This window comes from Globicephala melas, chromosome 12 (genome assembly GCF_963455315.2).
Source record: "Globicephala melas chromosome 12, mGloMel1.2, whole genome shotgun sequence".
NCBI classification, from domain to species: domain Eukaryota; kingdom Metazoa; phylum Chordata; class Mammalia; order Artiodactyla; family Delphinidae; genus Globicephala; species Globicephala melas.
Genome location: NC_083325.1, coordinates 87714465 through 87742101, shown reverse-complemented (window position 1 = coordinate 87742101; position 27637 = coordinate 87714465). Strand labels below are relative to the sequence as shown.

Below are 27637 nucleotides of genomic sequence, written 5' to 3'. Positions count from 1 at the left end.
TGATGACTTATTTAGGAAAACGCCTGCATGAACGCACAGGGTTCTAGTCCCGCAGAGTTATTCTTTTCTGCCTTCGCCAGTGTTTTCATGTATAGTGTGGGCACCGAATTTTGAATGATGACTTATTTAGCGTGAAGAGTACAAGCTTGAAATCCCATACTTTCCTGGTTTTGGAAGCCTCTGAGCACACAGGTAATTGAATCCGTCTGCTGAACCTGTAGTGCGGGTTTATCGCTACCTGCTTGTGTTCTGTCCTCATTTCGTGGTGGTGGGGTTTTGACTTTGGCTCCTTAGAGGTAGGGATGTAATTTTCTTTTCATTATAAGTTTAAAATTGGTCTAAAATGTGAGCGTGTTTGTTCCGATACTGTCTGCATTCCCTTTTCTCTTCTGGAAATGGATCACTGGAAAATTAATGGGTTTTGATGATGATATTTAATACTTTGGAGCCTTTAACAGAATGATCACAAACATGGCATAAACTGTAGTGTAAAGATGTGTTATTTTAGGAAGGTTAGATCTATCGCTGAGATTCTCCTATGAAGTCAGTGTGACAAGAGCATATAGCAGGTACAGCAAGCACATTTGTTCTAGAAAACGGAAAGCCCTAGAAGAAAACAGAGGGCATTGACTTAACAAAGGTTGGTGTTCAGATACCTGTCAAGGGTTTTACGGTGTCTGTTGTCCCTTATGTACGGCTCGTGGATCTCAGAACTGAGCACTGGACGAATCCTTGCCCCATTTGAGGACTGGGCTGCATTGCTGAGAACGGAAACTGCTCCACAGGCCAGTCTCCTTTGTTTGGCTGCAGAAGCCTGGATTTTAGGATTAGTCACGGCAACTATATAACGACAAATATATTTGTTCCTTTATTTACTTGTTCCCAATTTTCCACGTCTAACTTACTAGACTTTCATCTGTTTTCTGCATGAAGTACCTCAGTATCCTTTTGGAAAGTGGGGGGAGGAAATTTAAAAATCAACCTGGAAACCCAGGACTGCCCCTCGAGAGGGACATTGCCCTGCAGCACGTGAGGGGCTGTCGTGGACCCTTGGTCATCTTCCCATTCTAAGGCTGTTAGGTGGGCAGAGTAGCAGCTCTCTGTAAGATCGAGTGCTGAGTTTTCTTTTAAAAAATAAGTAGTTTTTTAAAACATTGTTAAAATTGAAGTATAGTTGATTTACAGTGTTGTGTTGCTTTCGTGTATATAGCAAAGTGATTCAGTTATACACATATGTGGACATGTATATTCTTTTTCAGATTATTTTCCGTTATAGGTTATTACAGGATATTGAGTATAATTCCCTGTGCTGCACACCAGGTCCTTGTTGTGTACCTATCGTGTATATAGCAGTGTGTATATGTTAATCCCAAACCCCTAATTTATCTCCGCTGCCCACTCACTATCCTCTTTGGTAACCATAAGTTTGTTTTCTGTGTCTGTGGGCCTATTTCTGTTTTGTAAATACATTGTATCATTTTTTAGATTCAACATATAAATAATATCATACGATACTTGTCTTTCTCTTTCTGACTTACTTTGCCTAGTATGATAATCTCTAGGTCCATCCGTGTTGCTGCAAATGGCAGTATTTCATTCCTTTTTATGGCTGAGTAGTATTCCATTGTATATATGTACCACATCTTCTATCCATTCACCTGTCTATCAATGGACACTTAGTTTGCTTCCTTGTCTTGGCTGTTGTGAATAGTGCTGAATGTATCTTTTTGGATTAGAGTTTTGTCTGGATATATGCCCAGGAGTGGGACTGCAGGATCACACGGTCTAAATCTGCAAGTGTTTTCTTAAATGTACTGACAGTATGAAGCAGAGACTCTGTCCTGACTCTTCTATGAACTGAACACAAATACACACAGAGCTTTTGACCTGCAGACTATCAGACTTGAATGGAGGCATCTGTTGATGTGTCTGGTGGTCCAGGAAACCTTCATGTGCTGGAGATACAGAGATGAGCTGAGCGTGAGTTTCTGCGAGTGGCGAAGGCAGACGTGCCAGTGAACAGGATACAGTGACTCTAACAGTCCTCACCGGGAAAATGGAATCTGTTCCCTGGCTCAGCCCAAGCCCCCATGTCATCCTGGATTCCACCGGCATCAACCCCTCCTGCTTGCATAATTCCAGTAGGGCAGCAATCCCTCTGCTATTAAACTGCCCAACTTTCAGGCGCACCTGTATCTCTCCATCAGCACTGTGCGAAGAGTCAGGAAAACCACAATACCTGAGATGGGAAAGTGGGATGCAGGTGACAGCCTGGGAAGGCAGGCTGGGACCGTCATGAGGGCTGGAAGGGCAGGTGAGACACTTGTATTCGTAGGGATCCTGACCTCAGCAAGGGAGTGAAATGAACAGATATGCACTTGAGACTCACTGCTAGCGATGGAATAAAATGTATGGACTGAAAACGGAGCCGGAATAGCAATAGCGGAGGAGAGGCCCGTCCTGAGGCCACTGCAACGCTCCCAGCGAGGGGCAGGTGGGGCACAATTGGGTTCAAGAGCTGCTGTGTGTCACTGATTCTGTGACAGGCATTTTCCCCATCTTTGAGGCTCTGAAGTACGGGCACATCTTAGGCCGATGGCATCTTGGCTGTTGTGCTGCAGGTTCATCTGTTGTCACGGTGAACTTGGCCACAGCTGCTCACGTTACTGTCTCTCCAGTTGAGGAGGTGCATGGCTGACACTGCACATGGTGAGCTTACTTGCTGTGTAAATGTCCTCGAAAGGATTTTGCTGTGATGAGGATTGAAATGAAAGTTATTATATACGTATGGAAATTCATAAAGATAGAAACAGAAAGATGTGCTGTTATTTGTTATTAGTGGGGTATATTCTCCTTCAATTCCATATGTTTTTGCAGAAGAACAGCCAATTCTTTTATGGACCCAGGAAAGGGAGATACCCACACATAGCGGAGCTATCAGCTTCAGTAACCTGTTACTGTGTAAAGAGCCATCCTGGGGACTTTCCTGGTGGCGCAGTGGTTGAGAGTCCGCCTGCCGATGCAGGGGACACGGGTTCATGCCCTGGGCCGGGAAGATCCCATGTGCTGCGGAGCGGCTGGGCCCGTGAGCCATGGCCGCTGAGCCTGCGCGTCCGGAGCCTGTGCTCCACAACACGAGAGGCCATGACAGTGAGAGGCCCGCGTACCTCAAAAAAAAAAAAAAAAAAAATCCACCTGCCGATGCAGGGGACATGGGTTCAAGCCCTGGTCCGGGAAGATCCCACGTGCCATGGAGCAACTAAGCCCGTGTGCCACAACTACTGAGCCTGTGCTGTAGAGCCTGGGAGCCACAGATACTGAGCCCGCGTGCCACAACTACTGAGCCTGAGTGCCTATAGCCTGTGCTCCGCAACAAGAGAAGCCCCTGATCACCGCAGCTAGAGAAAGCCTGCGTGCAACAATGAAGACCCAACGCAACCAAAAATAAATAAAATTAAAAAAAAAAAGAGCCATCCTCAAACCTAGGGCTGTAAAACAACAATGATTTGTTATTTCTCTAGGTTCTGTGGGTTCTGTGGGTTGGCTGGGTGGCTTGGGCCAGTTCCCCGGGTTACTTATGCAGCTGCATCTAGCTGGAGGATCCGCTGGGCTGGGTTGTGTAAGGCCATATCACCACGTCTGGAAGCTGGTGCTGGTGGTCGGCACCTCTGCTTTCCTCCAAGTGGGGGTGGAGAAATAGGCTGTCCCTCGGTGGAGAAGTGCGGCCGGGTATTCACTTTTCACACTGCCTGTGCATCGGGGGAGGGGCTTTGCGGCCAGGGGCAGCCCACCATGCTTGTTTGCGTTTTGTTGCTGAGATTGGTGCAGAGGGTTGCCTCCCGTGCTCCAGGCAAGAAAGCACCAGCCTCAAGATGTGCAGAGCAGCTCGGAAGAGAATTCCAGGGGTAATGGAGGAGCCCTCTTTCTGTCCCGTGGAAAAGCACAGGTGGCTTTGAGGCTCAGAAGAGCCAGACTCAAGATGTAAAACCTTGGGAGGATGCAAGTCATTTATTTATTAACTGTCTCCCCTTCCTTTTTGCACAGGTGTGATATTGATAAATATCTATGTCTAAGTAGTTCCAAAAGGCCTTTTTCAGGAAGTATAGATAGAAGAAAGAACTTCTAGGTAATAAGGAAGCACCATGACATGGTTTAAAGGGCAGGTTGATTTCTTTATTAGCGACACAGGTCATGACCACGTGTCTTACGATTCTTGGCATCTTGATTCGGTGAAATGGGAAGGAAAACAATGGGAAGGAACACGGGTGCGTCTAGATGGCCGTGGAGTGTGAGAAAGTGGAAAAGTCAGGGAGGACTCCGGGTTCCCCGGGGCAACACTGGTGGATTGTGGCGTCAGCAGCAGAGACCTGGGCCCCCGGGGAAGGTGGAGGAGGGTTTAGGTGTTGGTCCGTGTGTGCTAGCTTAGCACACTCACCAAATGAGAGGCAAGGGGAGATGTGCGAGATGATGTTCATGCAGGAAGGTTTTTGTTTTTGTTTTTTTGGAGCAGAGAAAGGTTCACCGCAGGGCCAAGCAAGGAGAATGGGTGGCCTGTGCTCAGAACCCCCCGAACTCCCAGAAAAGTGTTGTTGATGTCAAATAGAATCCCGTATAATGTGTAGTAGAGGACAGACCTGCTCCTGTATTTGTGTGGGATTATCATTGTGGATTCTTTAATAGAGTAAAAAGACGAACTTTCTCTGGATCAAACTGGATGCCAGTGGGCGAATCTTATCTACATATTATGATAACAGATTTTTTTTTTTTCTTAGTAAACCAGTGGCTCCCACCCAGGGAAAGCCCAGGCCTTAAGAGTAAGCGTTCTGGACTCTGACTTCCTTGGTTGGAATCCTGCCTCTGCTGAAGCTCTCAGGGTCTCTGTCAGTGAAACCTGGTTCCCCCCTTTTGCTTCCTGTTTACCCCCCACCAGGATTTCTGTCATCAGACTTGCCTCAGTGGGCATGAATTTCTAATTTAAGCTAATATAGACACCCTAACAGACTTCTAAAAAAATTGAAGAGTGAAGCTGTTTGCTCCTTACATCTAGATTTCCACTGAGCACAGAATGAAAGATTTAATCTTGATTTAGCAGAACTTTAAATCACACTTATGAAAATGCCCGTTTCCAAGAAAATGGCAAAGAAATCATATGGGTGCATTTTAACTGATTAGCACGCTTGAACCATGTTTGGGATGTAGTCTGCCTTATTTGATTGGCTCAGTTCACTTTATGGGTTGATTCAAGTATTTGAATGTTGGAAAACACGTCATTAGGAGGCTGCCAATGCCTTAAATGGTCCAATTAACAGAAGCCATGACTCTCTGAGTCCAATGAAAGTAACTGAATGCAGCTACTCTTATTTGTTACATCAAATTCAGTTTTATAGCAACTGCATTTATGGTGCAGTTACCTTCCGAAGAGGGTATCTGTTACCTTCCAGAGAAGTTAAGGTTAATTTAATAAGTGCTTAAAATTGCATTCGTATATTAAAATGAACATTTTAGGGTGTAAGCCTCTGTAAAATGTCAGTAAGTAGTTACTAAGCATTGTCTTTATATCATACCCGCAGTCAGAATGTTAATATCACCTACCTCTCTTTGGCTATAAAGCCCAAGTGTTGGTGGCAGACAGTAATGAACTGATCAAGCATCGGCACCCTAAGTGTGAGGGCGTGTGGGGTCTGACACCCACGCTTTAGTAACCGGGTTGAGACTGTGAAGTTCAGTGTGAGGTGTAAATACTTTGGAACTGACGTTTGCAGGCTGGTGATGTCAAGTCCACACCACATCGCACAGCAGTCAGGTGGTGTTTGTCATCATCTTCCAGCAGCCTGGAGATGCAACAGTCAGGTTTAAGTGTTAGCAAGTCTTCTATGTTAATAATTCTCAAAGCAGGGACTGGTTCATTGGTGGAAGACTTTGACCCACTTTGGGGCCAGGCCGCTCCCTTGGGAGCCGGGGAAGTGCCTTTTGCCAGCAGGCCTGTTGTTTTCTACCTGAGGATGGATTGACTCTGAACTGCCTTGTTACGGTCATCAATTAGACGCTGTCTGATTCATCCCGGGTTACCTTGGGAGGCTGCCTTTCATGTGCCGGAGCCAGATGACCTGTTACAGTGACATTAAAACAGCTAGATTGATTGACGGGGGCTCTGGAGAAAAATAATATTTCTTAAAGCACCACAGAGAAATAAACCCAGTGTGCCTCAGGTATATTTTCCAAAAATACTTTTAACAGGAAGAAAGATGAAGGAAATTGAAAGGAAGTACTGTGGCCTTGTAACTAGAGGCCACGATGATGTCAGCGGGGCTGGGATGTGAGGACGGAGAGGAGGGGTCGGAGGCGTGACGCTCATTTCCTCGTGTTGGGAAGCAGGGGATTCTGATTCCCGCTTATCTGCTGTTTTCCAAGAATGGCTGTAAATCTGTGTGGCTCTGACAATGAAAAGACACCAGAGTGTCCACACGTGCCAAGTGCCGGGCGTGTGAAGATGCAGGCCGCCCTGCCTCGGTCCTTGGGGAGCTTTCGGGCAGAGAGAGAGTTACGTAGTGGAAACTGCAGGCCTGTGGCCGTGGAGCTGTGGACAGAGCGGGCTGGGAGTGGGGCTGGGTTTCTCTCTAGGGACAAGATGACACTGGAGTTAGGATCCGCAGGTGAGTTTGCCAGACCCCAGAGGAGGGAGCCGTTCTGGAGAAACACAAGGATTTGGAAGCGCTGGCCTGTCGGGGAATAGCAAGGCGTGTGGGCCCGCAGGTAGGGGCACCTGTGCCTGGGTGCAGTGCTGGGAGTTTGGGCTTCGTCCCGAGGGAAACAGACCTGGAGGGCCTGCAGAAGAGGTGTGCATGCCGTCCCCTCCCGGACCTGTGCCCCTTCCCTGGAGACCCCCTCCTTGCCTCCCACTAGTCCACCACCATTTCCCCACGGCTCTCAGGACGCAGACCTGCCCACCCATCACATTCACCTCCAGCATTTCATGGAGTGCTTCTGTCTGCCCCGCCAGGTTCTAAAATCTTTACTGGGGTGAAGCTCTGCAGACCTCATGACCACCCCAAAGAGGCAGTATTATCAGTCCCACGTCATCGAGACGCCTTGGGACAGCGTGGTGGGGTGATGTGCTAGGTGCAGAGCTGCTGAGTGAGGGAGGGGACGGCGCTCAGTGTTGAGCACCTACTGTGTGCCAGGTCCAGGGTGGCTGGAGGGATTGTCTAAGAAAGTCTGAGACACCGGGCCTTTGGGCAAGGCTGCTTCTTCCCCACCGCCAAGTCCAGGATCCAAGCTCCACCCAAGCTCTTACGTCCCTTTCCAGTTCCCGTCACACCTGTGCTGGGGACGCGCTGGGCGTGGGCCTGCATACACTTCAGGTCCTGTGTGTCTCGTCCACTCTGCTAGGTGTGGGTGGTCACACTTGCGAGGTATGTGGGTCTAGTCTTACACTTTGTAGGGTCTTGATGTATTTCTCAGGAGTTTATTTACACGTTTTCAAGTGGAATTGGTGTAAATATTTTGTTTTCTTTCTATACTTTTTCCAACTTATGTTACAGTTTGCTCTGTTTAAATAATTAAGATCATCTACTTAAATGTGAGACATTTACAGCTGGTTTCAAAGGTGAGCAGGTCAAGATTCATGCAGGAATGAAAGGGCAGTGCAGGGAGTTTGCTCAGAGCTGTCAGTTTGCTGGTCCTGCCGGTGGCCTTGGCTGGACGGACGAGGAGAGGCTGGTGGTCCCCGTCCCCAACCAGGCAGACAGTTGTCCTGGGATCCGGCTGTGACACCTGAGATGGGACACGAGTGTGTAGGATCCAGTCAGGGACACGTAGCCTTCACCTAATTATGCAGAAACACCAAGCCAACCTCAGATTCTTCCTATAAAACAAAAGAAAACAGGCCTGTGTTCTTCAAAAATTCAGTGTCACGTAAGACGAAGGAAGTCTGAGGACTGGGTCCAGGTAAAAGGGGACGAAGGGGACACGACGCCTAGACACGGTGTGTGACCCTGGACTAGACTGTGCTCGAGGGAAGGTCCGCAAAGGATGTCGTTGCATGGAGACCAGATAGAGTATGGATGGCGGATTAGCTAGAAAGCCTGTGTCAAGGCCGACTTCTTGAATGGGGTGACCGTCCTGTGGTTCTGCAGGGGCGTCTGTCTCTGTTGTCGGGAAACCACCCGACAGTGTAAATAGATCATGTGTCCTCAGTACTCAGTCTAAGGGACTTAGCCGTAAATGTGTGTGATTCACGCAACTTCCTCCTAAGTAGTTTAGAGAAGATACGTGTTTAATACAAACATGAATGGAAGCCACTCCTAGCAGCCCCTCACCTTTCCTTGTCTGGAGAATGCCAGATTTTCAACTGTTCTTCTCCTGCTCTGTCTGCATCTTCCTGCTCAGAGCATTGAATTGGCAGACATTTACTGAGCCACTGTTACGATCACTTAATTGAACACACGTACATATCGAGAGCCTGCTGTTCTTTTAGGGCCAGGAATGTGCGGACGGTGGGCCTGGGTCCGGGAACTGCGTGTGGAGGTGTTACGGGACCCGGCAGGGGGGCCCTGGAGGTCAGGCGTGGACGGGGATTTGAAGGATGAGTCTTAGGTCAGGAGGCAGGGCGGGGGTGGGGGGAGTTCCAGGTGCAGCTGAGCTCTGTAGGAAGGCGTGGGATGTGCAAAGCCTGCGGTGAAAGGGTGTGAGGAGTGGGCTATGCAGGCAGGTAGGCTTAGAGCTTGAAGGGCTTTGGAACATCCTCATAAAGTTGGGACCACTCCCTGAAGTGTTTGAAAGGTGGGCGTGATCAGATTCACAGCAGCCCTGTTCACTTATGCATTCAGCAGGTACTTACTGAGTGCCTACCGTGTGCCAGGCACTGTCCCAGGCTCTGGGATCCATGATGAGAAAAGCAGACACACACACATAACCCCTGCCCTCATGGAGAGTCTAATGCCTCATGGAGACAGGTGAACAATGAACGTATAAATAAATTATCTGTAGATTGAGTTAAGTGCTGGGGAAAATATGGAGAAGGGTAAGGAAGGGAACTTTTTTTTTTTTTAAGAAGGGGAGTCCAAGGTATTTTATGCTTCCATATTTTTTTTGTTGTCCTGTCGGCATACGATTCCTCTTGTCTGATGGATTGCTGAGGTCCGTGGTAGGGAAGTGCCCCGTTGTGAAAGGGGGACAGAGCACTGGCGGGAGAGAGAACTGCTGCAAAGTGTCCCAGGGAACCAGTGAGTTAGTGCATCCTGCCAGGTCTAACTCTTGAAGGATGGTACCTTCTTTGTTAATTCAGAGACATTTAAAATGGGGGGAAATAGGGAGGGAGCCGTCAGGGTGGCTCTCGCCGAGAAGGAGAGGTTTGAGCCAACGCTTGACAAGAGGCCAAACCCATGCCACTCTGATTTCCCTGGATTTCACAGGAATGAGGTGTTTTAGAATCTTGCATTCCCTTCATGTGCTTGTTAGGCAAAGTATGAGCTTAAACAATAAAACTGGCTTAATGACGCGACGCCCGCCTTCACCTGCCGTCCTGCTCCCCTGGGAGTTCTTGTTTCCACAGCTCCTGGGGTGGTCAAACCGCGATGGGTGTGGTTTGCTCTGTGCTCTCTGCACAGCATCCTCGCTGCTTTTGTGTCCTCGTAACGAGGCTGGGTAATATTTCCTTGTCACTGTCCTCTGAGTGCTGTTTCAGGGATAATAAAATAAATATATGGCCTCTTTATCTTAGAGGCCAAAGATACGGAAAATGCTTGTGACAAGGAGATGTGAGTAACACCGAGAAGAATCTAGTAGGTTTCCCGAATCCCAGCCCCCAGCTGCCTCTAAGGCACGAGCACCATATATCATCTTCTGTTTCTAAAACCAGTCCTGCAAAGATCTTGTTTCCTATGTTCATGACCATGATTTCAACTTGCAGGAAAGCCTCCTAAAATAGGTAGAAAGATTTTGCTCGGCTCCTATATATGTGGTTGAAGGACTATTTTCACACTTTAATTTCCACAAGGAAAAAAAACCCCTAGTAGTTTGCATAATACACTATAATGCCATATATAAATGGCACAAGGTAGGTGTTTTTAGTTTGACATTTTCTTAAGTGACACAGAGAGCTCACAAGAAATATCTATTTATATAGTTTTGCCTGTATTCATTTCCAAATACTTCAGTAAAGATGGAAAAAGGGAGAACTAAAAAAGATGGCTTGTATATAAAGATGGGATATATCTGGGATAGAATTGGAATAGAATTGGGATGGTGCTAAGAATTAGTTCATCTTACACTGTGATCTAGTTATGCTTTGTTATTATAGTTTATAGATTTCTTTAGAAATCTAAGTTCCCCTCAGGTGTAACCCAAACACACCTGCCATGCATCAGTTTTTTAATCAGAGACGCTCCATCCTGCTCTGTGGTTCCAGCAGTGATAGTTTGGTGGTTGTTATGGAAGCGATTTTTATTAGGCTGTAAGGAGTATCTCTAAAGCCCCAGCGACCTCTGCAGACCTGCCTGTCCCCCTTCTAATGCAGACCCTCCTTTCTCAGGCACCACGCGGCCACCTTCATTTGGGAAGAGAATAGCTTCCCTTCCTGGTGAGCTGCTGCCCCCTGGGAGGAGGGAGGGGAGTATTTTTGCCACTTTACAGAAGAGAAATGGAGGCGACAGCCTGGTCCAGATGGTGCGAGAAGGGGGGCCTCTTGGAGGCACCTGGGTCCCATCCCACTGTTCACTTGAGGAGCGTGTGCTTTCCCTGGGCCTTCTCAAAATAACCGATTAGACTCACTGTACGCCTCCGTCCCAACACGCTCTTTATTCTTTGTTTGTACCTTAAGAGGATCCCAAGGTGAAAGAAACTCATAAATACGACAGCGTTCCACCCAAAGCACTGGATTCTATTTTTTACGCCAAAGAAGGAAAGAAGAAACCAAAGGCAGAACCTTTAATCCACAGCGGGGCAGGTAATGTGAAGTTCTGTGTCGCTGTCGGCAATTCGAAATGCTGCCGGGTCACGAATCTGCTTTTCCAGACCAATTTCATCCTGCAAAGATATGACTTGTAACAATCTGATTTAAAAACCCGACTCGTGACTGTCTGACTTGTTAATAAATTGTTCGGCATGTAGGGCCATGGTAGGGGGAGTAGAAAAGTAAAATTTCAGGGCTGAGGGCGATGGGATTCTCCTACTAGGAAGCCCTCCAAGATAAACGCAGGATTTAAAAGTAATTCTGGGGGCTTCCCTGGTGGCGCAGTGGTTGAGAGTCCGCCTGCCGATGCAGGGGACACGGGTTCGTGCCCCGGTCAGGGAAGATCCCATATGCCGCGGAGCGGCTGGGCCTGTGAGCCATGGCTGCTGAGCCTGCGCGTCCGGAGCCTGTGCTCCGCAACGGGAGAGGCCACAGCAGTGAGAGCCCTGCGTACCGCAAAAAAAAAAAAAAAGTAATTCTGTCATCTCTGTGGACCTCTGGGAAGGCATATTGTCCTTTAAGGACCAACGACACTGAAAACAACCAACAAACATATCAACCTTTTGAGGGAAACGTGAACATAAAAACCATCAGAACCCACTGTTTGGGTTTACTTTTTGAGTATGAGAGACATTTAAAAGATTGAACTTCAGAAGTGATTTTAAAACGAAATAATTTAAAATACACTCCTTTCAGTCCTACTCCTATTCTTACTACTACTGCTACTACCAGTAGTATTACTGTTACTACCATTATCAGTACTACTGTTACTACTACAGTTAGTGCTACTGTTCCTACTATTATGAGCTCTGACTGGGGGCCAGGCTCTGAAGGAGGTGCGTTCTGTGACTGTGTCATCTGCAGGTGTGATGGATACCTACAAGACTTAAGTCCCCTGGTTGGTTGTGGAGAAGAGAGGGAGATGGCGGGAAGGAGGGCTTCCCTTGCCTTCTCCGCAGCATTGACAAGTTTGCAAGTCATTTCTCTTAAGCTGTCTTCTCCCTCGGCTCTCAGTACCACACAGAACGACTCAGGTTTTCTTCTCTTTGCTCCCCGTTTCTTAGCTTCCTGTGTTTGCTTCAGGCTACGGAGTGGGGCGTTTCCCTAATGCTTTTCTCTGGCTTCTCCCCCTCTCCTGGCTCTCCCCATCCCATGACAGATGCGTCATCCTGCTGTGCACCAGGCGCTGGTCCGGACACGCAGGTGTTCAGGCATGTTCCTTTCATCCTCGGAGCTCATGTCCTGGCAGGCGAGGCAGATGCGTGAGCACAGAGGCCACGCTGTTCTACTCCACCCTCGCGGGGCTCATCACGGAGCCTACTGAAACTATACTACCTGAAATTCTGTAAGATATTAACAGTAATAGAAAATTTAATCACCGAGTAAAATGTCTTTCTTGGGAAAACATACCCTCCAGGAGTGGCCTGGGCTGCCGGGGAGAGCGTGGCCTGCTGGGACTCAGATTCCAGCTGTGGCCCTCGTGAGCCTGTGACCTGGGCACATTCCTTACCTGAAAACGGATGTCGTAGGTGTGTCTGAGGATTGCCATGAGTATTAATATCAAAGGCATAGGTAGAGGAGCCCCTGGGACCCAGTGGGTGCCCGCCCTCTCCTCTCCTCTTCCATCCCTTATCCTCCAGCCCAGGGCTCGGGGGATGGTTCTTCCAGAACCGGGGCCAGGAAGGGCCAGAATGGACCCTGTGAGGGGTGGGGAGGTCCAGGACTCTTGACTGAGGAATGGGATGGGCTGTGATCACATCTGTCTCCTTTTGGATGTTGAAGGAACTGGCTAGCCCACTTCTTTTTCCTCTGCTGTCACCTGTTGCTTCTGATCGGGGTGAGGATAAACTTTTCAGGAACCGTGGGATTTTATAAGCATTTGCTATTGATACATCCAGTTGTCGTGCTAATTAGATGATTTTGTCCGTCAGCCACGTTGAGTGGCTTACAGTGTACAGATCCAACCCCTGTGTCGTTAAAGCCCGGTTCTTGAATATATTTTGAAGTACCGCATCTGTGTGTCCTTAAAATCTGATGTTGGTGTCCCGTGGTTGCTTTGCGTTTATTTCTAACTGAATGAACCGAGCGCACACTTGTCAAACATTCACTGTATTTTGTCCCTGGCCTGAGTCCCATGGGGTTGGGACACAGGGATGACGGTGACTCCTGGGGTCTGGGACCTTTGTGGAGACAGTGCAGGTGTTGAGGGCCACTGAACCCAGCACCTCGAATGAAGCAAAATCAAGGGTGGTCGGGAAATGCAGGGGAGGGGATGTATGGGTCCCGGGGTCCCTTGGCCAGGCCGCCTGACAGTGACACAGGAAGCTCCGAGGATGCTGAGTTGTAACTCTGGTTTGGCTCAGAAAAGGTATAACGAACATCGGTTTGAAAACCCTGCCTGCATTATTTTTCTCCAGATGGTGACGTGTATGAAGCCCAGACTCCTAACAAGGAAACCCAAGGAGCACCAGAAGTTACGGGGGCCCCGGACGTGCATGTGGAGGTGCCTGTGGCCAGGTGGGTGGCGGGCACCGCAGGACTGTGCCCACTCCTTCTTACTGCCGCTCCGTCAGCCCAGCCTGCATCTCATCCCCAGCCCCTCCCCAGAGCTCTCCCTGGCCTCTAGAATGTTCTTTGTCCCCTGCAGTTAGCTACTGCTCATCTTTTAGATCCTATGCCGTGCATTTTCTTGTCTGCCCATCTTTCCCCCAAGGCTCTTCCGCTACCAGGACCCTTCTTAGCACACGTCACAGTTCGTGACGGCACTTCAGCCTTAATTTGGTTACTGTCCCTTTTCCGCGCTAAGCTGTAAGCTCCACAAGAAGGCCATGGTCTGCGCTGCTCACTTGTGTAGCCCCTGTTCCTAGCAGAGGTCCCGGCACGTAGAAGGCTCTTAGGAATCATCGGTGGAAGGGTGGGATGATGGTATAATCAGACCATGTGGTCGAGAATCATGCATCTGCCCCTTCCTAGCTTCCCGACCTCAGGCCTCAGTCTCCTTGTGCATGTGGCGGAGATGATGTCACCGTGCAGGTCAGCCTGGGCACCAAGTGAAGTGTTAGTGCCCAGTCCAGGGCCTGGCGCGCCGTGGACCCTCTCTCTCTGTGTCCCTCCTCCTGGCCTCTTGGAGGAGAGAGGTGGAGTCCTGCGTGGGACAGGACGACTGGAGGGGAGAGGTGATGGGGAGAGGGGCTCACTTTGAGGCCTGGTGCCTCCTGGACAGGAGCAGAAGCAAAGGGCCCCAGGCCTGAGTCGGAGGCCTGGGTTCCAGCTGGCTCTGCCCCCCCCCACCCCCCAGTGCACCCAGCAGGTCTCCAGGGCCTCCGGGCCCCAATCCTGGGCCTCAAAGGGGAGTCTGTGCCGAAATGCATGACTTTGCCTCTGGTATCTACCTGGAGGCATTAAAGGTCCCTTTCCAAGTATAGGCTTTTGAGAAAATAATTTATATTCTGTATAAGGTCAGTATTAGCATTTGAGTCCCATTTTTGTTCCTCTTAAATAAAGTGGGTCCCAGCCCTGCGCTTGCCCCGAATCACAGGAACCAGCGAGCTTTCCTGCTCCGCTTTCAGTACTAATCACTTTTAACCTTGTCGTTTATTTTTAACTTCTGCAATTTTTTCCCTGTGATATATTTTTAAAATGTCATAACTCTGTCTTAATGTAGCAGTAGCCTTCCACTTCCTCTTGACATGTTGAACACTTTTCTCATATGTCCTGTTGTATTCCCTAAATTGCTAGTAATATTATTCTTTTCCTCGACATGACAAAAAAATGACCCAAAGATTTGGTCTTCTCTTAAAACCCAAACTAACAGTTTAAATATTTTTATGGCATACTTAAGAATTTTATAGTAATAATATTAAGACATTTTAGGCAGTTACTTTTTTATACCGAATTTATCATCCACACTTCCACGTCCATCATGAATTATTGTTATTGATCTATTATTGTGTGTTTTCTGGGCTGTACGCTGAGAGTGTTTGGCACAGTTTTAAATGGAGGTAAAGTCCTAGTGTGTCAAAGAGTGTTTCCATACTGTTTGGGAACAGTAAACGTAGATTTCCGTTGCTCGCGTATTTGAGTTCCATTGCGTTCGAGGCTGTGGAGTGAGATGGATTTCCCCAGACTGGTGTGTAGTCTGATGGGGGGAAGCGGTGTCCACACCACACGGCAGGGGCTGCGCACCTGGAGAGCCGCCCGAGAGGCGTTGGCCTTCATTTGTGTTCTGGTGCTAAGCTCTTGGAGCCACTGGTCTCCTTGTGGAAGGAGGGGAGGGTACTTGTTTTCATGCCCTTAGGACTTCCTGGTTCATAATGAAGAACGGTTGGCCTTTATATTAAACGATTGGATTATGGTGGTGCCTTTTATCATAACCTGGAGCGCTTTTCTCATGCTTTTGAGTGACTCGCTTTAAGCTGTGGGCGTCTCATCATTCCCTGAATGGCTGGTGGCTGTAGCATTGCGCTTTCTCCACTTCTGTGTTGCCGGAAGGATAAAATGTTGCAAAATATAACATCCCAACTAGTCAATTTATGAATTTGGAGTCAAACTGAGATGGACGAAGGGAGCCTCAAGAATGAGGACCCCTCCGGGTCCAAGGGGGCAGGTGTGGTTTGTTCAGTCTGTTGGTAGCTCATGACGCCTGTGAATAACAGGGTCGCAGGTCAGGGTTGAGGCCACTCAGACCGTCCTGCAGCAGCATCGGCCTGTGACACCGCACTCCCACTGCTGAGTGAAGGTTGAAGCTGAGGTTCGGGTGAGTGTGGAAGGCGGGCTGTCCCTTGTTCTTGCCGGGTGCTGTCGTGTAACATCCGCTTTTTTCGTGATGGTGAGCGAGGCTGACTGTGGCCTCTTAACCTTTCCTTCACTCCAGTGCCTAGAAGCTTCCCCCCAGGACTTCTGAGTCGGTCAGGAACTCCTTGGAGCTGTGCAGAGAGGGCAGGGCAGCTGCGTTGGAGCGCGGGGCAGGGGTGTCGGGTGCTCAGTGGTAAGCAGAAGTCATCAGCTGTTTAGAGTGTTGGTCTTCCTGACAGTCCAGGAGGGCTGTTAATGCTGCCTTTAGACCTGCGCTCTGATTCCTAAGATGCTCCCACTCTTCTGGCTCTGCCTCCCGATCGTTTTCTCTTTAATTTACCCACAGAGCGATACGTGCTTCCAACCAGACGTGTCACCTTTTCTGTCCTCCTACGTCAGCCACTTGGTTTTCCACCACCTGACACCTTTGCAGTTGATTTCAAAGAGCCGCTCATTTTCCTGCGTATGTTGGAAGGTGCGTGCTTACGTTCCAGGGCCTCTGGTCGTAAAAGCTTATTCTGGAGAACAAACTTGACATTGAGACCCTTGTAGAATTCTGTTGACATCCATCTTTGGCTCATGAGAGAATCAAGATCGAGGTGCCGGGTGAGAGAAGCTGTGCTCTGAGTTAATGGAGTGATTTCAGTGCCTGTATCATGAATGGTGAAGCTCAAGCCACTGAACCCTGTTTGTCCTGAACCAAGTGGTTCCTGAACAGGACGAAAGGCTAAGCTGTGGAAAATATAATGAAAGTGAAAGGGAGAGAATGCTAGGGGTTGGGACTCTGGCTGTGGCAAGACATCAGAAAGCGTTTTACTGATGGTCAACCATGGTGACAGGGACTATGGTCCATGGGCGTTAGTCACCTTTTTCCTCTTCTATGCTGCACTGTCTCCTTTTGAGTTTTCACTTTTAAGAAATTATGATTTACTTTCAGTGCCTCGTTTCTCATTGGCTTTAGTAGCGGTTAATGTATCCCCTTGCCATCCACCGCCCCCTCCAAGCTTTGTTTATCCGAGCTTGAGTGGAGGACAAGGGTGATTGAGTTAACTGTCTGCTTCATCAGTCTCGATTCTCCCAGAGTGCTGACTTCTTACACCAGCTTCTATTTTAAAGTCCTGAGTTATTATACCTCAATGTTAAGGAAATGATTGTTAGCACTTGTAATATGCACAAAAGTGACATCCAGATATTAAGACATTGATGTTGAAGTTCTGTCTGATTTAAGGACTACATTTGTCACAAAGTAATATCTTCTGCCAGATTTAAGATTATATTTATTTATTTAATATTTTAAAATTAATTAATTAATTTATTTTTGGCTGTGTTGGGTCTCCATTGTTGTATGCGGGCTTTCTCTAGTTGCGCCGAGCGGGGGCTGCTCTTCGTTGCGGTGCGCAGGCTTCTCATTGCAGTGGCTTCTCTTGTTGCGGAGCACGGGCTCTAGGCGCGCAGGCTTCAGTAGTTGTGGCGCGCGGGCTTAGTTGCTCCGCGGCACGTGGGATCTTCCCGGACCAGGGCTCGAACCCGTGTCCCCTGCATTGGCAGGTGGATTCTTAACCACTGCACCACCAGGGAAGCCCCCTATATTTATTTTTATAAGTACTTTAAAAAGAGAAAAATGCCCAGAATTGCAGTCTCTGTTTAGCCGGGACCCTGACCTTTGATTCCTTTTTGGGGGAAATAGTTCAGCATCTCTCCGCACATGCTCAGCTCTATTTCAGCAGAGTAGCTCTACGATATCATTTTGCATCAGGCAATAAGCAGGTGTATAAACCCCAGGTCTGCAGTTGATGCATGAGAAGGCTTGACTGAAATCACAGTGGACTGAGTCCAGGTCTGACCTCTGCTGAAATTCACTTATTTTCAGGGAGTCCCAGAGAGTCTGGCAGGAAGAGAGAGGACTTTTCCTTAGATTCTCCAGCAGCTACCAGAGTGGTCACCCTCCACTGCACTTGCCGTAGTTCACTTCACTCCAGAGATAAGCTAAGAATAAGACACTAACTGCAGTAAAACCAAAATAATGTGGACTAATTAGGAGAAAGTCTGTCTGAATTTGTGTAATCTCTGAATTGTTTAATTAGAAAAAACATAACGCAGCTTTAAAGCTTGTTACTTTCAGCTGCAGAGTGGCTCAGACTAAGCTCATATCTGTCCTTGGGGTTCCCACATTAATGAATAAATTAAAAAGTGTAATTAGCACTATTAGGATGCCTTTAGCTGTAAAGAACAGAAAACCTAAGGAGAAGTGGCTTAAACAATAGGAGACACTTACCACGCAAGTACTAGAGGTCTAGAGGCTCCCGGCAAAGGTTCAAAGGTTCCAGAGTTGCAGCCCAGCAGCTTGTGGGGTCACTGAGGGCTCGTCTTCCCAGGGCTCCACTGCCTTCCGCGGCACGTTGACTTTCGGCCTCGGGCTTGTTTCCTTAAGACATTACTTAGGCTCCGGGCGGTACATGGAGACGCGTGAACATCCACAGGAAGGAGAGAGAGACCGTTTCCTTCCCTGAGACTTTTGCAAATAGTGAGAAAAGTCTTTACTACCTATTGCTGAATCAGTGAACGAGTCAGCGATCCGCATCACATCAATTATTCTGTGAAAGAAAGTGCTTTGAACTTCTTGAAGTGCAGTTTGATCAGCCCCAGCGAGCTTCCTTCATCACGGCTCCTTCTCTGTGTAGACCATAGAGAGAACGCTCATGTAGTCAGGGTCTGAGTTCTCAGAAGGTTTGGGTGACTGAGGTCTGGGCTAATGGGATCGACTGTATTGAGCGCACTTGTCTACACAGGCGCAGAGCTCAGCGCTGCACGTTCAGGGGTCAGCTGGCAGGAGCCGTCGGGTCCTTGGGGCCTGTCGCTAACATCAATTCTGGTCACTCGGTAAGAGCTGGCTTCTCCACCCACTTTAGCTCAGGTGTAGCTACGCGACCTGCCGTCACCGATGACGGGTGACACTTCCAGGCAGAGGCATTAAGAGCCAGCGTGGACTTGGCCACGTGCCTTCTTTGACTCTGAGGTCGAGGAAACAGCAGGACTCGGAGTCTCCTGGGTGACTGATGAACAGGGGGCCTTCACCAGCCCACCTGTTCCCACTGACACAGACACATAATTGAAGGAGCCCCCGTGGGCACCTTTATTTTGGCCCCAGGACCACACGATTTTCCCCCGGTGTGGAGAAAGGTTCCAGGACACCAAGTATGGTAGCCTGCTGCCTTTTGCCAGCAAGTTATGACAACCGGGAGATTATCCACAGGGGGCGTGCGCACACGGCCGGGGGCAGCGGGACCAGGAGGCCGTGGTGGTGCCCCTTGGGCTCAGAGGAAGAGGGTGCTGCTCAGGTCCCCAGGGGTGCGCTGAGAAGTACACAGGTGTCTGCAGTGACCACTCTCTCTGTTTTACACAAAAGGGATTTATAGTGTCTCAAAGTTTTCTCCAACAGTTTTATTAAACAGGTTCGTTACCAAAAGTGGCGTCTGGCTGTCTGCTGCTCAAAAGCCAGTACTCGAGGGCAAAGTTTGTGGAAAGGAAAGTTTGCTTTATTCTGGAGGCCGGCAACTGGGGGTGGGCGGTGGGAGGCTGGGCTCGTGTCTAAAGGCCGATTCCCGCACCGCTCATCATCAGGGGGCAAGAGCTTTCACAGGCGGAGGGAGGGGGCTTCATGCGGGAACAGCACAGTCGGCTCTGACGGTCGTCTTGAAATTGGTCATTGGTGCTCTGACCAGCATCATCTTGATTGTTTTAAGTACAGTTAGTCTTCAGTTGCAGGTCGGTTTGTTCCCATTTCTTTGAGGCCAAGTCTCGGAATTGTGGCAGCTTGTGTCATGGCTACAGTCTGGTCATCATGGAGTTCACTTCTCCCACCTGGTGGGGTTTTCAGTGTCTACAAGACGGCTCCCAGGACATGCCTCAGATTATTATCTATAGCCCTTGAGGAGGGACTAAAGGTCCTTGCCTCTGCTAATGACTGAACTATTATTATTTTGTCCTGTTTGTTTTCCTTTGCTTTGCATTTTCTCACTTCTCTGGTTAAAGTTATTCTTTGGCTAGAGTTTTCCTGCAGACAAGGCAGCTGGAGGACGCGGATGGGGAAAGACTATAGGTCCCGCTCCGTTTCAGGCTGGCCCTTGGTTGGAGGAGCCAAAGGTAAAAATGCAGAGCAGACGCAGCCTTGGACTTGAAGTAACCACTGTGGAAACACTGGTGACCTTTCAGCTTTACCTGTAGAAATGGTCAGAAAGTCACGTGGCTTCACACGCTCTTTGCTTCTTTAAAGGACTTTGACACAGGTTGACTGCGACTAAATCTAACACATGGCGCATTTTCTCCCCAGAAACCAGCCGAGATAGTGAAAGAAGAGACACACAATCACATGCCTAATTTTGAAAGCAACGAGGTGAGTGAATTCTACTTTTATTTTGTACTTGAGGGCTTCAGGCTAAGGCGCCCTTTTATCCTTTTAACACGTTGGGTGGAGCTCTTGTTTGATGGAGAAGGGGTCAGAGAGACAAGTCATTCCAGGATACGAATCAGCACAGGGTTGGACCAGAGTGTTCCTCTTCTGCAGGCTGTACCTCACATCAGGTCTCTTGTGTGTCAGAAATTATGGTAGTTTTCATGGCTTCTACACTAGTCTTTGCCACCTTTTACTATACTTCCAGTCACAGACTGAAAAGCTCTTTTTTCCAACATCTTTCAAGATATATTTTTAGAGGGGGAGGAAGGAGAGGAAGGAAGGACAGGGGAACCATGGCAGCAGGCATGGGGAGGCTCCGTTGTCCCGGATACCTTGGACATTGGTTTTGTGGGTAGTCAGTGTTGTGTAGACGGCACGTCTGGGCTGCGGACATGTGCAGCACACGCTCTATAGATGGCAGCACGAGCTAGCGCAGAACGCGCTGTGTGGTTTGTGTTTGTCCAGTTGCTTTATATGTGCCGTCAACGCGGGAAGCATGTCTTTCCATGGTACGTGATGAGATTACGTGACTAATCTGTGTAAAATATGTGTATTGGGAAAACAAAATTTACTTTAAATTCTTTAGTCGAGGGATATTTCACAACTAAAACTTGTATATTTTTAAGGTGCACAATTTGATATATGTATCCATTGTGAGATAAGCGCCGTAATCAAGCTAATTAACATAGCCGTGTGTGTGTGTGTGTGTGTGTGTGTGTGTGTATGTGTGTGTGTGGTGAAAACATTCAAGACAAAATTTACTTTAAATATACAATTCATGTAGCTAAGAAGCAGACTTTTGGGAGCTTGTTTTTAAAATTCTGTCTCTGGATTTTCTTTTCAAGGTGGTTTCTTGCTTTTAGATTTTTGGCTCCAGGCAGGAGGTCATGTAACAAATCTGGGCTATTGAATCTGTTCTGATGACAGACTATGAAGAAATCTGTGGATGTGATGGCGTTGCAAGTGAGCCTCTCCTGCTCTGAGACGTGCCCCGCAGCATCCTGGCTCCGCGTTTAAAAAGAGGGAGCCCAGTCGGCTCCTGGGTCTTGCCCACCTTGGAAAGGGGGTTTGTGGGAAAGGACCTGGGTCCTTAGGAAGTTTGTTCGGGTTTTTCAACATGAAAGGAGTTTATGATCTGAAACAGACAGTTAGAGGAAATAATCTTTCAAACGATTCTCTTTCCTTCCTTATAGTCTTAAATATTTCTGACCAGGAGGAAGTGTTCAGGGAGAGGTACACTCTCTGTGTCTGGATGGTTAGGGAAGCCTTTCAAATGTGGAGGGACAAAAGGATGCTCACGGCGGCTGACGAGTGTAAGACCGTGTCTGCGGGTGGGAAGGCGGTGGTCCCGGGGCACTGGGTGTCAGGGGCCAAAGGTCACCTGCTTGCTTCGGGGCCGTGGACGAAAGGGTGCTGTTATGACTCAGGCATGGAGTAGCCGAATGCCGCGTTTTAATGGACATATGGCACTGGTGTCTTTTGCCTGCACTGAGTTTTTACTGTCACTTGGATATCTGTGCACACTGGCTGTGGACATTCATCATCTATGCTTTGCTGACTTGTTCTGTAAATATAGCTCCTCGGGCCTCTGGGAGCATCTTGTGCATTAGCAGCTGACATCAGTCAGTAGACTTAACTTCTTAGCGTGAATCAAATGTCAGCAGTATCATTGGAATAATGGCAAATCCAAGCGCCTCGTTTGCAGATATCTGGGTTAAGAACCTAAGGTTTTGGGGAAGGAAGGTGATAAGGAGCAACTGGGCCTCCTTCTCTTGCCCAAACACGGATGACTTACATCAGGCAGAAGGGCTGGATCGAGCAGACGCATCTTCACGGAGCCTTTGCTGTGGGCTGGGCACGTGCTGGCCCCTGTCACTCACGTCCCAGCTCACCCACACATCACTCTTCCAGGTGGTATCAATCCCCGCTTTATAGACTCAAGACCAGTGAGGTGGAGAGATCTGAGAGGGAATCTGCCGCACGAGCAGTTAGGAGGCAGGGTGCTTGGCTTTGAACCCAGTTTTGAACGATTCCAAAGTTTGTGTTTCCTCCCCAGAGAACCACGTGTCTGATTCCTCAGAGGAGACATCCCCTGCGTCATGCTTCCTGGTCTGCCCCTCCCGAGACAGGTGCTCTGTGATGTTCAGGACTGGGTTCATGGTGTGTGACTCTCCAGGATGTTTCAGTTCTGTCAGGTCCACAGGACTCCGTCTCTGCTTCAGCAGGAGCTGAACAAAAACTTGGCTGGTGTGAAACACCCCGTGGAGTTGAAGGTCGTCAGCCCTAAAATCTAGCCCATGCTTTATGGGCTCAGAAAGAGAGCAAGCATTGTATAAGCACGGCAGTAGCTAGTAATACAAATAAAAAGAAACAGTACTCAATTAACACTGCCTGGCCGATAGGCCACAGTGATCTGTGTCTCTCAGCGAACTGTGGTTTTATTTGGCATTTCATTTGTCTGTTCACTTGAAAAATTGATTCTGTGATATTTATTTGACATTGAATATATCGATTTCTCAGGTATGTGGCTTCTGGCTTGACCACCTCTCCCAGACAGATCGTGAAATCCTTAAGGGGCAGATATACATCCTTACGGTGTCTAGGACAGTGTCTTATATGCAGTAGGTGCTTCATAAATTTTGTGGACTTGCTTCACGGTACCTGTGACTAAGTTGCTTAAACTGAAGTAGATGATCCTGGGGTAAGATGGTAATGACCTTGCGAAGCTGTAAGACAGCATATTGTTATGAACATTATTTAAAAATACATATTTTATTTCTGATGTTGGGTCACAAGGGTTTCTGTTTCATTTTGTTAGGATTTTTTAATGGTAAACTCTATACAGCATAAAATTTGCCATTTTGACTGTTTTTAAGTGTACTTTAAAAAATTCAGTAGTGCCATTACATTCAGGGACATTAGGTACATTTTCAGTGTTGTACAAGCACCACCACAATCTACAGCCAAACTTTTTCATCTCCCAGACAGAACCTCTGTGAGCATTAAGCACTGTTTCCCCGCTTCCCCTCCTCCAGACCTGACTCTGCTGTCATTGATGCATTTCAAACAACCTCCGACCAAAGGCGCCATGTAGATGCAGGTATTAGGAGCAGATCCCACTCACCCCGGCCCAGGGAATTTCAGACAAGTGCATTTATTTGGTCATTATGTATGTCACGGGCACAGAACTGGGTGAGATCAATATCAAACACCAAAGTGGACCCGTGCTGTGACATTCCTTCATTCTCAGAGCGCTTTAAATGTGTTAATTACACAGTCAGGACAACTCTGCCGATATCTGACACTTCAATAATGTTTTCCTTCTTAAAAAATGGAATGTTACCGACATCAATTAACTAATTTGAAACTTTATGTGAACTTATAAAGATGACATGTGTGCTTTTCCCCTTTACCTATTTCAAACTGCGTTCCTGACACCCATTTTTAATTAAATTGGGTGAAAACTGTCTGCATTGAGGTAGACTGCAATTTCTCCAGTCCTTTTAGTGCCTGATTTGTTTAGATCCATTGATTGTAAGGCAGTTTATGAGCAAGCAGCACTTTTTAATTAAAGCTGCCTGCTAAGTTTGTAAAACAATGTGTAAAAATTTTGAAAAGATTCAGTCCCTTTCCAAAGGGCCGTGAAGATGATTCTGCGGCCCATGTGTTTAGGGCTGTCCAAGCCTGGCAGGGATTCCCGTCTGCAGGCAGGTTTGCGCAGGAGTGGTCCGGCCTCTGGGACTCTAAGCCTTTTAATCTGACTCTGAGATCTGGGTTATCAACATTTGAATCGGTTTTTAGCTTTTCCTACCTTCAAAAAGGTTATACATATAAAACTTTCGTGGGTAATTTTATGTATTCACGAAGCGAAGAGGGAGAGAGATTGACTTTAGTATTTTGGGTGCTTGAGTCTTTCTTCTGTGGAGATTATCTCGGCACTTTCTACCTCCTTTTGTGCTGTTTCCTGTGATGGATTAAGTTTCGTGAAGGAAGAGTTCATTTTACTGTCTTCTGAGCACCTTTCACATCGCCTGGCACGCAGGAGTATGTGGTCTTGAATCTGATCAAGCACCTTGAGCACAGGAGGTAACTATCGTGTAGTTGTGGCGGCAGCTTCAGGGGCAGCGTGAAGAACTCTGGCCCAGAGGTGGGCTTGTGGCAAAGCCAGGACCGCGAAGTGATTCCCGGTAGAGAGGACTAAAACCGCAGCTGAACAGTCAGTGAATCGCCAGAGACTGTGTCTTAAGAAGTAATCAAAGCCTCGACCTTTCTCTACAGGCAAGTTAAACTCTCTTTGGAAAATACCATAAAGTCAAAAGACAATCAAAGTATGGAAGAAACTATTTGCAACACAAATTAAATTTTCTTAATTTATAAAGCGCTCCCTAAGCCATTAATAAAACCCTATAAAAGAAAGGCAAATGAGACAAATAGGAAATCCACAGGGAAGAATACAAATCTCCAAAAGATGTAAGAAAATATATCCATGTTATTCCTAATTAAAGAAATGCAAATATAAACAATGAGTTTATTTTAAAACTTAGATTGACGATGTCCAGCGCTGGGAAGATGCAGGAAGGCAGTGATGCTTCTCAACAGGGCCAAAGTGTAAATTGATGCAGCCTTTTGGGAAGAGAATTTTGCTCTTTCTATTAAAAGTAAATCTGCATATATTTTTTAAACCATTTCCATGGCTGGGAATAGTCCACAAATGTACTCATAAATAACAAAAACTAGAAACAAATGAGATATTCACCCTTTGGGGTTGGTTGATTAATATATGCTCCATGCACACAATGGAAAACACTGCAGCTGGATAAACAGTAAGGTAGACCCATGTGGACTGAGGGTCAGGGCTCCATAATATTATATCAGCTGAAAAAAATCAAGCTGCAACCGAGGATGTAATACGCTGTATTTGGTATAAAATACGGAGCAAGACGCACATAGAAAACAAAGAGTTTAGAAGGGGAAAGGGGCAGTGCTCGATGAAATGGAAGGGAAAGAGGAGGCACGAGACCGCAGACACGGCAGCAAGGATGGGGGTCAAGGCTTGAGACCCAAGTCCTGAGTGCTATTTACAATAAGAAAGAACTTGACCCAACCAGGAAGGTGAGAGGAGATAGGGAAGGTTGGGAATTTATTTGACAATATCCTTCTTGCAGATAGTTGATTACTATATATTTTTTTAATAATAGGAAAAAGAAGATGAAAGGCTTTATGAAGATAATGAAAGGAAGGTTGGTATCAACAGATTCTGTAGGTTTCTGTTTCCTCTTCTGAAGACAGACCTTATAAGATAATCAGAGGATTCCAAAACCTTGTCAGGTGCTTTTGGAAGTAGAACATCATCTCCATCATACACCATCGCTCTGTTCCCCAGAGGCAGAAAACGGACTCAGAGGAAAAGAAACGCTAAGGCACTTCAAGCAGGTGGATGGATCCACTGTAAGGGCAGATAATAAACAGGGCAGGGAAGACTCCTTTACGGTCCTGTATCAGGTGACTGCCCCCCAAGTCATCTGCCATCAGGCACCCGAGACACTCACCTGGGCTGTCCAGGAAGTCAGGGAACCCACACCCTCCCTGCCATGGGGCTCAGGATGGAACGTGTCCCCAGGGTGAGGGCACCGGAGGAGGGCAGGCTCCCCGTGGCCACGAGGCTCATGGCCCCCTGGGAAGGCAGGGCTCTGGCCAGGCAGCTGGCCCCCCGTGGCCGGTGGAGGCGCATCTGGCTCTGTGGTGTTGCGCTCTAGGAGCTGTGTCCTAGGTAGAGTCAAGATCTCTCTGTTACTTGTTAAATGATTAAGTGGTCATAGTGATTTTTGTCTGAGTACATCAGATTTTATTTATTTATTCCTAATTTCACTTAGACTCCTCACCACCCCATAAAAATAAAACAAAACAAAACAAACAAAAAAATCTTGGGCCATAAGTACTAATATTTGGGAAGGTTACCTAATCAAAACCAGCCTATGGAAGCCACTTGGGATTTGACGTCAGATGGGCCTAGAGCTGTACGCTCATCTGTCACTCACCCTGTGTGACCTTGGGAAAACCCCTTAATGTTTCAGAGCCTCAGTTTCCTCTGCTGCAAGTTTGTTGTGCGATAGTTTATAACCAAATCAATATTTTATCCATATTAGCTCCAGGATTAGAGCTAATATGGATAAAATATTCTCGATGCTATGCTTTTTATTTATGTTATTAGAAATAACGAATCGTAGGAGAATCCTGACAGTGTCTGGGGAGAGAGCACACACGTGAGCTACAGTTCTGTTTGTGAATATATTTCTAACATGCAGATGTGCATGCAGCCACATAAAAGAGCACAAAGTCCAGTTTTAGCGCCTCTATTCATATGCAGGTGTCCTTTGTTAAGTAATTTTACCTCTGCACCTCATTCATTCAATCAACAATTATTTTACACATTTACAGGGTTACTTACCTCGGAAGAATCAGTTGAGACAATGGATTTGAAAGTTCTCGAAAAGTATATCTATGTTTAAAACGATGTTTATATTATTTATATTTAAGCTAAATAATGAAAGTACATGTTTTCCAATTGGAAAGTAGACACTGGGTTGTTCCCACTCTTAACTCTCGTTGAAATCAGTGTAAGCAATTTTACCTGGCATTCCATCCTTTGGAAGGCACTCTCAGTGACCAGCCTGTGCTGGAAACATAGTGTGTGTTCCCCGTGATGTCCCTGTAAATTTAAGTAACATCCACTTGGCTTTTAGTGTCCAGTGATTCTCTGGAAAATTTATCATTTGTTTGGTGTAGGTGTTACTTGCTCTTTTAATGGGAATGTTTTACCAAACACAGTGGATGAAGAGTGTAGACTTTGGACACATGTCAACCGTGTTGTGAATGCAGTTTCTCTTCCCTGAGCCTCAGTTTCTTCCTTTGGAAAACTGGGATAATTTCTAACTTGTGAAGTCAGTATAAAGTCGTAAAGTGACATATACAGTGCGTTGAGAGTTAATTATAGCTACTATTATTACTGTTATTCTCCAGTCTCATCATGGTTTCTAGCAGAGGTTTCAGGTCCTGGGAAGCAGGAGTTTGAATTTATATTTTCATTTTTCTCGGCATCAGGCACATATAGTTGGCATTAATTGTATTTTTTAAGTTGAATTTTCTTCTATGATATCTCATGTTTTAACATTAAAAATACATTATCAAACTGTGAACAATTCATATTCATGTAGAATTATTAGCAAATACAGACAAGAAAAAAGTAAAAACATGGAATTCCTGTTTAGAATCTGATTTCACTTTTGTGTATATTCTTCAACACTGTTTTCCTTTTATTATTTTATGTAGCATATTAAAGGGATCGTGACTTTGCTGATAATAGAAGTTTATTTGAACAAACACCATGAATCAATATTGAGGATATTTTTAACATTTAACACTCGGAATGCTGATTTTAT

At 47.0% G+C, this 27637-nt stretch overlaps 1 protein-coding gene across 1 annotated transcript in view; it reads left to right on the top strand.

Annotated features, from left to right (window-relative positions):
* DCDC2C (doublecortin domain containing 2C) overlaps positions 1 to 27637 on the top strand; it is a 111608-nt gene that overhangs the window by 47496 nt on the left and 36475 nt on the right. Inside the window, 4 exon segments of the mRNA XM_060309242.1 lie at positions 10820 to 10945; positions 13369 to 13468; positions 14250 to 14370; positions 20076 to 20138. Of these exon segments, the coding sequence (XP_060165225.1) occupies positions 10820 to 10945; positions 13369 to 13468; positions 14250 to 14370; positions 20076 to 20138 (410 nt within the window).